Source organism: Engraulis encrasicolus, chromosome 5 (assembly GCF_034702125.1).
Source record: "Engraulis encrasicolus isolate BLACKSEA-1 chromosome 5, IST_EnEncr_1.0, whole genome shotgun sequence".
Taxonomy (NCBI): domain Eukaryota; kingdom Metazoa; phylum Chordata; class Actinopteri; order Clupeiformes; family Engraulidae; genus Engraulis; species Engraulis encrasicolus.
In genome coordinates, this window is record NC_085861.1 from 5,998,128 (window position 1) to 6,010,627 (window position 12,500).

A 12,500-nucleotide genomic window follows, 5' to 3' on the forward strand; every position below is an offset into this window, starting at 1 on the left:
AGCCAGGACAGGTGTTGTCTATCACAGCAGCTGATTAGAGTGACAAAAGACGTACCGGACCCCCTGCGGAGTGATATGAAACATTCGCTTTAGCCACTGACTTGTATACAAGCCAGTGGCTTTAGCAGTGAACGTCTTGTTGCCATTGACAGCGGTAGCCAGGACAACGGGTGCTGTCTATCACAGCAGCTGATTAGAGTCTTGTTGAAAAGTCGCTTTAGCAGTGAAAAGTCTTGTTGCCATTGACAGCGGTCTGTTATAGACCAACCCGTCCGTTATCGAAAAATAACAGACGTCCGAACGTTGGGGAGCCCCGTTGAAATGAATGGAGCATTCGACAGATGACGTCACAACCATATAATAATAGTTAATATCTGTTTATTACTTAGTAAACTTTCATGTAAAGATAAAATTTGGCAATAGGGAGCCTAGTTTCAATGAGCAGCATAGTTGCAGTACCTTTTTTGACCATTTCCTGCAGAGTGTCCCTTTAACAGTGGTGATGGTGGTGACAATCTACTAAATGTAATGCAATGTAATGTAAAGTAAATGTAAAAGAGGTGACCTACCTTTGTGTGGACCCTCCGTAGACAGATCGGAGAGAGGAGCCTGTGGGGAGAAACACACACACACTGATCCTGAGGATGAGGCTCCCAGCATAGGTCGCACACACACACACACACACACACACACACACACACACACACACACACACACACACACACACACACACACACACACACACACACACACACACACACACACACACACACACACACACACACACACACACACACACACGCACACACACAGACCCGGCAGAAAAACTCCTTCCTAACACAGCACTCTCTGTATCTCTCTCTTTAATCCAACACAGAGATGCAGAGCAGATATTGCTGGAGCTAAACACACATTAAGAACCAGCAGAAGAAAAACTCCACAACACAGTCTCTCTCTCTCTCTCTCTCTCTCTCTCTCTCTCTCTCTCTCTCTCTCTCTCTCTCCTTACGCTAACACAGTAGAAAATCTCCCTAACACAGTAGAAGAACTCACCAAAACAGGCTCCTGTCCTAAGCCAACACAGCAGAATAAAAACTCCACAACACAGCCACTGCTCTCTCCTTTACGCCAAAACAGAGGAAGATCGAACTCCACAACACAAGCTCTGCTCTCTCCTTTACGGTAACACAGTAGAATAAAAACTCCACAACTTAGTCTGTGGTCTCTTCTGAATCCAACACACTGATATACCTCTCAGGGCATCATTCCCTCTGTGCTTCAAGCCCTCAAGTCTCAGTCAGAATGGCCCGCAGAGAGAGATCTCCACATCTCATGTCCACATCTCATAAGCTCCTGATGTCAAATAGGCATAAATATCCATAAAAATCGAGTGTGTCAGGGTGCAAAAAAGACTAAAAATGTACAAAAGAGAGAGCGTTTGGGGCGCTGGCATAAGTAAAGAGTTTCTTTCCCCTGTTCTTCTTTTGTCCGAACGCTAACGAGAGCCACAGGCACAGCGAGAACAAACACAGGAAGAGGGCTTCCGCATAACTGCGCGCACACACACACACACACACACACACACACACACACACACACACATAACTGTGCACACGCTGAGAGCCGCACGCCAAGACACCCTCTCTCTCACACACACAAACACACACACACTGATGTGCGCCCACACAGACGCGCGCGCACACACACACACATATATATATATAACTGTGCACACGCTGGGAGCCGCACACCAAGACACCCTCTCTCTCTCACACACACACACACACACACTGATGCGCGCCCACACACACACACACACACACACTGGCGCACGCCCACACACACACACACACACACAAACACACTGATGCGCGCCCGCACACACATACACACACACACACACACACACACACATCCTCAGATGTGTCACACATACTAGGTCTGCATACACACAGACACACACACACACACACCAACACACATACACACACACACACGCACATCCTCAGATGTGTCACACACACACTAGGTCAGCTACAGTAATCTGCACACAATGAAGTGGCCCACTTTGGTGAACCACCTCACAAACCTACATACCGCTATTGAAAACACACACACACACACACACACACACACACACACACACACACACACACACACACACACACACACACACACACACACACACACATGCAAACATGCACACACGCACACAAACAGAAACTTTTAAAAAATCTACATGCACAATATGCATATCTAGTTATTCTGTGCTGACAAAACAATTGACCGTAATTCCTTAAAACACCCGGTTACAAAACGAGGCCGGCTACTATTAGGAGCCCGGTTACAAATCTACGAAATACGGTATACATTATATCATACTTATAAAGACGTACAAAACAACACACACACACACACACACACACACACACACACACACACACACACACACACACACACACACACACACACACACACACACACACACACACACACACACACACACAGAGCCAACAGCACATCTGCATGCAATAACCCTCAACATCAAACCCTTTTGTTGCCTAATTCATTGACAATGGAGGCTGCCGGTGGCTTATGAACTACATACGGGCTGATAGCAACCAGAGTTGTTTTGCCTCAACATAATCTAACCGTAAACCACGTCCCTCTCAGGCACACACACACACACACAGCACACACACACACACACACACACACACACACACACACACACACACACACACACACACACACACACACACACACACACACACACACACACACACACACACACACACACACACGTCCCTCTCAGACTATAGGGTCATGTCCTCCACCACATCCCCAGAGCTGCAACTGACACACATATGTATCCTACAGAGCAGCCAGCTCAAGCTATCAAAGCAAAAGTAGAAATGAGACGTTGTGGTAAACAGACTTCCAAAATAAGTGCAGAGATAGAACTAGACAAGCAGACAAACCAGAGAAGATAAGTACCCTTAGAAACAAAAGAACACAGTACACAACAAAACAAAAGAGTACAGTACACAATACAGAACATAGAACATAAACGTAGCATGTCATTCTAGAATAGTCCGGCTGTATTCTATTCTATTGGACATAACCGAATGCTAGCACTAGTGGGTTAAAGGTAGCCTGGGAACTCCCATACTGCCTTTTGCTCTACACAATCGTTTCGATCTCACTTGTGATTAGGTCTGGTGGTAACCAGGCAAGGTTAAAGGGATACTAGATGTTAAAGGGATGGTTCGGAGTAGAATCACCCTAATGCCATTTGAACCGTGACACCCATCCACCTTTACACCCGAAGTGTTTTCTGCCGCAGGCTTACATCAACAGAGTTGCCGTGTTATTCGATGTTTATTCCGGTTAGCTAGACTCAAGCGCATATGGATACTGGGCACCGTCTCCAAACTTTCCCCACAAAAATAACATGTCATGACACCAAACTTCTGCAGTAGCACAAATATGGTCTGTACTCACGAAACGAAGCATTTGGAAGTTTGGAAATAGTCCAGGAGTTTATTATTATCAACACAAGCCGAATAGCTTCTCTGCTGCTAAAGCTGCGCCAACGTTACTTCCGTCATCTAAGACAAGCATGTAAGAGTCCTCAACGAAGCTCATAATATGCACAATGAAAAGTGAATTCAGCATCAGTATTGATAACGAAAATCCTTGTCTAATTGATAGTAGGTAAGATTTGAAATATCTTTTAAGTATTGCCTTGAAAATATAAGCCTTAATCACAATTCAGTGAAAACTTTTTTAACACTCTCGTCTGGAAGTTTGTTGAAGACTTTTACGGGCTTGTCTCATATGACGGAAGTAACGTTGGCACAGCTTTAGCAGCAGAGAAGCTATTCAGCTTGTGTTGATAATACTAAACTCCTGGACTATTTCCAAACTACCAAATGCTTCGTTTCGTGAGTACAGACCATCTTTGTGCTACTGCAGAAGTTTGGTGTAATGACATGTTATTTTTGTGGGGAAAGTTTGGAGACGGTGCCCAGTATCCATATGCGCTTGAGTCAAGCTAACCGGAATAAACATCGAATAACACGGCAACTCTGTTGATGTAAGTCTGCGGCAGAAAACACTTCGGGTGTAAAGGTGGATGGGTGTCACGGTTCAAATGGCATTAGGGTGATTCTACTCCGAACCATCGCTTTAAAGGGATACTATATGTTAAAGGGATACTAGATGTTAAAGGGATACTAGATGTTAAAGGGATACTAGATGTTAAAGGGATACTAGATGTTAAAGGGATACTAGATGTTAAAGGGGTACTAGATGTTAAAGGGATACTAGATGTTAAAGGGGTACTAGATGTTAAAGGGATACTAGATGTTAAAGGGGTACTAGATGTTAAAGGGATACTAGATGTTAAAGGGATACTAGATGTTAAAGGGGTACTAGTTCTACATAGCAGGGTAGGGGGAGCGTTTTCATTCGAAGGGTATTTCAAATTTGATAAAGTCCTCACAGGGCCAATATATGACCACAAACCAGGATTTGGATTTCCCCTTGCACTTTAGGCTTAAGCCTGGCTCAAACTACACGACTATCGCGCCGATTCTCGGCTGAAAACCCCCCTTACGACAATCGCTGGAACGTTACCCCCCAGGACCATCGCAAGCGATTGTCGGGAAAGATTTCCTCGTCGTGAGCGACGTTCTAAGATAGAACTTTGGCAGCTCAAAAGAGTCGCCGATCGCAAATCGTAGAAATCAAACAGTGTTTGATATTTGCGACTGGAAATAGAACGTCGGGCATTGTCTCGGTGGCTGCGAGCAGCGACAAGATTGACAGTTGCGATTCTCTTCTAGTGTGCAGTGCACCCCGACGCCAAAATCGGACACACAATCGCTAGTCGTGTAGTTTGAGCCTGGCTTTATACAACAGACCCCACCTTCACTAGGGTCCCCTAAAAATGTAATTTAATCATATTGCAAATTTAAATCCCAAGTTTCCTTTACAAAATAAACCATGTCATATTTCATGTGAAACTGCATAACATTAAAATTATATCGGGGGACAGATAGCGGTCCCATTAGTCTACCTGAGGGGTGATGTAGGGGTATTGTACCTGAGGCATGGTGGTGAGGTAGGCCTATATTGTGTATTGTACCTGAGGCATGGTGGTGAGGTAGGCCTATATTGTGTGATGTAGTGAGTGTGCTGGTGAGGTGGTTGTCTTATGAGGTGGTGTATTATGGATGTAGTGTTTAGGGTGGTGTGATGGAGGTCATCTTGCACCTGCTCGTCCCCCTAGGGGCGCGAACGTGCGACCTCGTCAACTACAACGGTCCGGCAATGGGAGACACAGTACAATACCGCTGGCTGGACCAAGAGACCAGTCTCTCAGTTCAACGGCACGAGACTGTATGAGGCTTTGGGAGGGAGGTTTACTAACGTTCCACACCAACTCTGCTAGTTAGCCTCCGTTACACTGGCTTACCTGAGGTGTGGTGTTGAGGGTATATTGTGTGATGTAGTGTGTAGTGTGTAGGGCAGCCCACCTGTGGTGAGGGGGCATTAGTTGTGGTGGTCACTGGTTGTGGTAGTGAGGGGGATGTCAGGTGTATTGTGGGATGTAGTGTATATTATGGGATGTGGTATGTTGGGTAAAAATGTCCTACCTGTGCTGTGGTGGTGGTGGTGGGGGGGGGGTAATCCCACCTGAGGTTGTGGTGGTGGAGGGGTAATCCCACCTGAGTTGTGGTGGTGGGGGGGCATATCTTACCTGAGTTGTGGTGGTGGGGGGATGTCAGGTGTGTTATGGGATGTCAGGTGTACTATGTGGTGGTATGTTGGGTATTGTACCTGAGTTGTGGTGGGGGGGATGTCAGGTGTGTTATAGGGTATCCTACCTGAGTTGTGGTGGGGGGGGGGGTGTATCCTATCTGAGTGGTGGTGGTGGGGGGGGTGTATCCTATCTGAGTTGTGGTGGTGGGGGGGATGCCAGGTGTATTATGGGATATGTAGTGTGTATTATGGGATGTAATGTGTAGTGTATCTTACCTGAGTTGTGGTGGTGGGGGGGCATCCTGCTGGGGGCCGACACACAGAGGGAGGGGGCAGAGGCACTGATGCTCTGCATGTGGCAAACCTGCTCCTGGAACACACACATTGCACTTTACTTTATATTACATTACACACACATATTACATTACATTACACACATAATACACACATTGCACATTGCACTGATGCTCTGCATGTGGGAAACCTGCTCCTGAAACACATTACATTACACATTACATACACATCACACATTACACATTACTTTAGAGATGCACCGGATCCTGATTTTTAGGATCCTGCCGGATACCGGATCCACTGCTTAAGATCCTGCCGGATCTGGAACCGGATATGGGATCCTACGAAAGGGTTGAAACACATAGCCTACTCACACACGTGGGCCCTTTTTATCACGTTGGCTCAAACTATTTTGACTTAAAAGCCTCGGCTACCGGATCCTGGATCCTGGAACCGGATCCGGATAGTCTGAAAAACCCCTATTATCCTGCCGGATCCGGAACTGGATCTTGGATCCTGTACATCTCTACATTACTTTACATTACATTACATTACACATTACTTTACATTACACACAAAATACACATTACATTACACACACACATTACATTACATTACACACACACACACACTAATATTACATTACACCAGGGGTGGGGAACCTTTTTCATTCGAAGGGCCACTTCAAATTCATCCGAGGGCCGTAAAAGTCCTCTGAGGGCCATACTATGAACACAAACCAGTATTTCCCCCTGCACTTAAGGACTATATTGAAGGCAGCCACCTTTAAAACAGCCTCTACCTACTCTAGGTCCCCTGAATATAACTTAAATGCATTGCAAACGCATTTTCTAAAATTCTTTTACGCATTATGTCATATTTTATGTGAGGCTGCATAACATGAAAATGATATCGGGGGCCAGATAAAATGGCCTTAAGGGCCACAAACCGCCCCTCGAGACAGAGGTTCCCCACCCCTGCATTACACAAACACACACACACACACACACACACACACACACACACACACACACACACACACACACACACACACACACACACACACACACACACACACACACACACACACACACACACACACACACATTGCATTAGATTACAATAAATTACATATTACATTACATTACACACACACACACACACACACACACATATACATCATACTGCAATCACGTAAAGTATGTTGATTTTGTTCATCCGAGACTGAATGAGTCAAAAGAACTTTCATAACCATGGAATATGATTATGAATAGATACATAGTACCATCAGTCAAGAGCCTGAGCATCACACTGTAAAACAACCTGAAAGACAAGACTTACCTGCTATAAAAGAATCCTGATCAAAGTCAGAGTTGTGAAATCAAACACCCTGAGTCGAAATATCCGTAACTAAAGCTGTCAAACAGTATTGTACAGCCACATACGCAACACAAACACTCACACACACACCCACACACACCCACAAACACACTCACACGCAACCTTAACAGCACACACCCATAGCAGTGCAAACATTACTCACTCACTGTTCCGTGCTGTAACACTAGTCAGGTCCTGTTCCGCTATCTATCTATATCTACCTCTCTGAGCTGCTCCTGCTCCTTATCAGGGGGGCTGATGAGGGGAGGAGAGGACCCCCACCCAAAGAAGGTAGATTAATAAAGAGGATTCAAACCCCGGCCACCCTGTGCAAAAGAGTGTGCTCAAGTTGGGTCTCCTGAGGGGGCGTTGTCCCCCCCACTTCTTCTTCTCTTTTTGAGGTGTTTGCACAAGAAATGCGCAACCACCATCTACAGCGCTAAGGAGACACCATTTATTCTCAACCTCAAGACTCCGAAGGTCTCCCAACCCAAAGGTCTCCTAAATGGGCGTTCACTCAACAGAACATGGATACCAGAAAAGAACTGGAATGACGTATCTCAATCTATAAGATCTCTGCCCCACCTATTGGCTAACACCTGGTAGGAGAACCCCACCTATTGGCTAACACCTGGAAAGAGAAGGAGAACCTCACCTATTGGCTAACACCTGGAAGGAGAACCCCACTTATTGGCTAACACCTGACCTTTGACCCTTTCTCTCACCTCCAATGGTGTGAAGACCTGTGGCTGTGATCCCGCCTCCTCCTCGGTGAGTGACAGGAGGGACTCCACCTGGCGCGGGGTGTAGCTGGTGATGGGGTCCCGCCGCGGGTCACGCCCCCCACGCCTCACCTCCTCCCTATGCCCCCCGAGGGCCCCGAACAGCAGTCTCTCCACCTCCTCAGCGTCCAGGTTCTCAAGACTCAAGCTGCGGGCGGCACAGAAACATGACAATTTATGTTACATTACATTACACATATGTCTATTTTCCTGAGGACTCTGATGAAGACGCAAATCGAAACGTTAGTCTGATTGTACTGATAAAATAAACAACTGAAAATAGACATCCGTGTGGCATCACATTCTTTTTTCCTTTCTACTTATGATTTAGTCCTACTCTGGTTGCAACGGGTTGTTAATTTAGGAGCGCAGAGATGTATATTAGGGAGAGGTAATGTGAGATTCGAACCTACAATGCCCAGATTGGAATACCAACTCCTTAACCACTATAGGCCACAGGTGCCCCCCGAGAGCTCCAAACAGCAGCCTGTCCACCTAGTCAATGTCCAGGTTCTCCAGACTTAGGCTGCGGCACACACACACACACACACACACACACACACACACACACACACACACACACACACACACACACACACACACACACACACACACACACACACACACACACACACACACACACACACACACACGGGGCAATATCTTCATATTACGAACTTTTAAAAACTAATACCTCACTCCATGGCTGAGGTGCCCTTGAGCAAGTCACCTGACTCCACACTGCTCCAGAACAAATTATTTACACGTCACATTTTTCCGCAAACTGTGATCAATTAAATAGTTTAAACAAAACCGAAAAATGTTCATATAGGAAAGGCCAACCGTTACATGAGGAAGAGAAGAGCGGAAGAGAGAGAAAGAGAGGAGATATGATGGCCGTTGGGTTTGAAAGGAGAGAGGGAGATGTAAAAGTGTATTCTGAAAGAAAATATACAGATAAAATAGTGCATAGCCGTGAATGAAGCTGAATGTTGCGATGAATGAGGCTGCATGAGTTGAATTTAGACCAAAACGATGTTTTAAGGACTCATATGAAATGTCATATCACCAAGGTAAAGTTAAGCAGAGATATAAGGCAACTTCTTGTTTGAAAGCTTCAACAGTAGCCTCTTACTGCAGATGGGCCCAACAACAGGCCAACAGGGGCGGTTCTAAGGGGTGGCAGGGGGTGGCATTTGCCTCCCCAGAAATATGATTTGCCACCCCAATTAAGAGCCCTGATTGTGACCAATAGCCTTAATAATGGACATAATTTCAGACATAGAACTTTAGGTTGCAGGGTTTCACTTTAAGGGATTCACTGTATCACATAAGTGTGTGTGTCGATTATATAGTGTTTATAATTTTCCCTTAGTGTAGGAGCATGCCCCTCCTGAAATACACTTCGCCACCCCTTTGCCACCCCAAGAATAATGTCTGGAACCGCCCCTGCAGGCCAAGTCACTCTTTGCTGAAAATACTACAGCATAACAACGTTGCTATGACAATCCAGAAAGTCTTAACCCATTGATGTTGGATGTTGCGTTATGCAGCATTGGCCCTGGTGCCTGGAGCTGCATGACACAACATTCAGGCTCCTGAGATTTAAGACAATTTTGTTGGAAATCTTGGTATGTTAGAGCTGAATGAACACATTCTAATGCTAGATGAGGGTCCTAGCGTTTAACCCCTTAAGACACGGCATTATAAATTAGCTGTTAGTTGTAAGTTGTAATGTATTACTAAAGGCCCCGTGCACTGTCATAGTAGTGTAGTACTATAGTAGTTAACTTTCACTGTCTATCACAGCGTGCCACAGGAGGTACGGCGTGCATTAAGGGGCTACATGCAACTTATATTATTGCATGTTTTTATTTGTTTCAGAGGCTGAAATATTTCGATACTTTTCTTAAAAAGGGCTTAGGCATTCAACAGCCTTTTTTGCAAGTGCTTTAGGCATCAATGGGTTAAGCAACCGATTGTGATGATTGTGTCATAACGTTATAACAGAAGCCCAGTGCTAAGGGGTTAAATTGGATTGTTCAAGTGTGAGGCAATACTACCCTTAACAGAGACAGGATGAGGGAAACAGTCTGTGTCCTGAACAGTCCGGAACATGTGTATGTATTGTTGCATTTGTATTTGTTTACAAACACTTGTACGCAATATTATCTGGCTCAAGCCTACTCCTCTTATCCAAGTCCTTTGTATGCCATCAGTGACTCACTTGAAGTGTAAAGGTTGGGGTGCTCACATCCACAAAAACTATAATCCAGGAGTCAGACAAAAGTAGTAGACAGTGTGACAGAGTGGTCCTCACACTGGGAATAAGCTCCAGAAAGTATACAAAACTAACTAACCCTTCTTTGCATCTGCACTTGTTGTTCTGTATTTTTTCCTGTGCACTTTTATCTGCTAGTGATGTTGGCTATGATTATGTCCTCGTTTGTAAGTCGCTTTGGTTATAAAGCATCTGCCAAATGAAATGAAATGTAATGTAATTTTATTTAACTAACGGCAACAACGTTGCAGATTGGTAGCCCCATTATGCACGCCGTACCACCAGTGGCACACCGCAACACTCATTGAAAGATTGATTACCATACTATGTACTCTTCTACTATGACATAACAGAAGGCCTTTAGTAATGCACTATGATGACTCAGTCATTGCCATTCTGGTAACAGCAAATTTATAATGCCTTGCTTTAGAATAGAATAGAATAGAAAGTCAGTATAAAGTATAAAATAGAATAGTCAGTACAAAGTATACTGAGATTTGAGTTTCCCTACAAGGTGCACAGTCCTTAATAGATGAACGCAGTCCAGCAAGTTAACAGGTTAAATTAAATGAAAATTTGTACTTTTTGGAACTTTTTGGATGCCCAATGTTGACTCCTCTGGCGTGATCACGCTGATACAGACGGTGTATTGTAAGTTGTTTCAAGTTGTGTGCATTGTTTGAACACAACGCTGCAATGCAGAGCTTCACACAACTTATAATAAGGATTTAAATTAACTTTGAATTGTAAGGCAGCTGATATTTTTTACAGTGTACTTTGTGGAGCTAATGTCCAGTGTGCAGCCCTCTCTCTACACACTGTTGACTCACCTGGCGTGATGACGCTGATGCAGACGGTGCGTCGCCTGCGTAAAGGCACCACCACCCCAAACACAAGCAACAGCGTGATGCCAATGCCCACTAGCAGTATCGTCCCGATAGTCACGAAAGGCAGCAGAGCCAGGACGAACATGCAAAAGAAGCCCAGAGCGTATCCGCAAACAAGAGCCAGGACCACCAGAGCTGCCTTCACAAGGACACACCCAAGAGACACCTCCACTTCCATCCTGATGGGGCCAGCCAGCCGTGGCCTAGCGGTTAAGGTGATGGGCTTTTAGATCAGAGGGTTGCAGGTTCGAATCCTGACCTGACCTGACTTGACCTCTCCTTTCCTACACCTCAATCCATAGCCCAAGTCACCTAAATCAAAATGCCCTTCAGCAAGGGCACCCAACCCCACACTGCTCTAGGGACTGTAACCAATACCCTGTACTTAAAAATAACTAAGTTATTTAGAAAAATTGTCTAATGCTAATGTAATGCAATGCAGTCCTGCCAACTCACAGCCTCACGTCCAGATGAGCATTGCTACTACCCCTAACTTTACCGTCCCCTAAAGCCATTCCACACACCGCACCGACCCCGGGGAGATGGATACACACACAACAATGAAGCCACACACTAGCACTAGCCAGGGTGACGCAGGGATTGGCTGGAGCGAGCGGGAGAGAGAGAGAGATGGGAAGACAATGGTGGTACACACGCAGAGGAGAGGAGGCATCACAATGAGCCTCAATGTTGAGCTGGCAAGAGAACGACAAGACGACGGGAACCCACCGACATACACACATGCACACACGCGCATAGAGACACACACACACACACACACACACACAGGCACACGCTCGCACACGTGCATAGACACGCGCACACACACACACACACACACAGGCACACAACCTACCTCACCACCTCATCTACAGTAGCTTGCAGTAGGATGACAAGACGACGGGAGCCCACCGACACACACACACCGACATACACACATGCACACACGCGCATAGAGACACACACACACACGCACACACACACACAGGCACACGCTCGCACACGTGCATAGACACGCGCACACACACACACACACACACACAACCTACCTCACCACCTCATCTAGCTTGCACAAGGATGACAAGACAATGGTAGCCCACCGACACA

General features: G+C 45.7%; 1 protein-coding gene and 1 long non-coding RNA gene across 2 annotated transcripts in view; one reads left to right on the forward strand and one right to left on the reverse strand.

Annotated features, from left to right (window-relative positions):
* LOC134448888 (uncharacterized) overlaps positions 1 to 12,500 on the forward strand; it is a 405,753-nt gene that overhangs the window by 170,943 nt on the left and 222,310 nt on the right. The window lies entirely within an intron of this gene.
* Positions 1 to 12,500, reverse strand: part of LOC134448875 (rho guanine nucleotide exchange factor 2-like) — a 138,940-nt gene that overhangs the window by 109,032 nt on the left and 17,408 nt on the right. The window contains exons 3-5 of the mRNA XM_063198550.1: positions 8,169 to 8,373; positions 6,046 to 6,139; positions 570 to 609 (exon numbers count right to left, since the gene is read on the reverse strand). Coding sequence (XP_063054620.1) covers positions 570 to 609; positions 6,046 to 6,139; positions 8,169 to 8,373 — 339 coding nt within the window. The remainder of the gene's footprint in view (positions 1 to 569; positions 610 to 6,045; positions 6,140 to 8,168; positions 8,374 to 12,500) is intronic.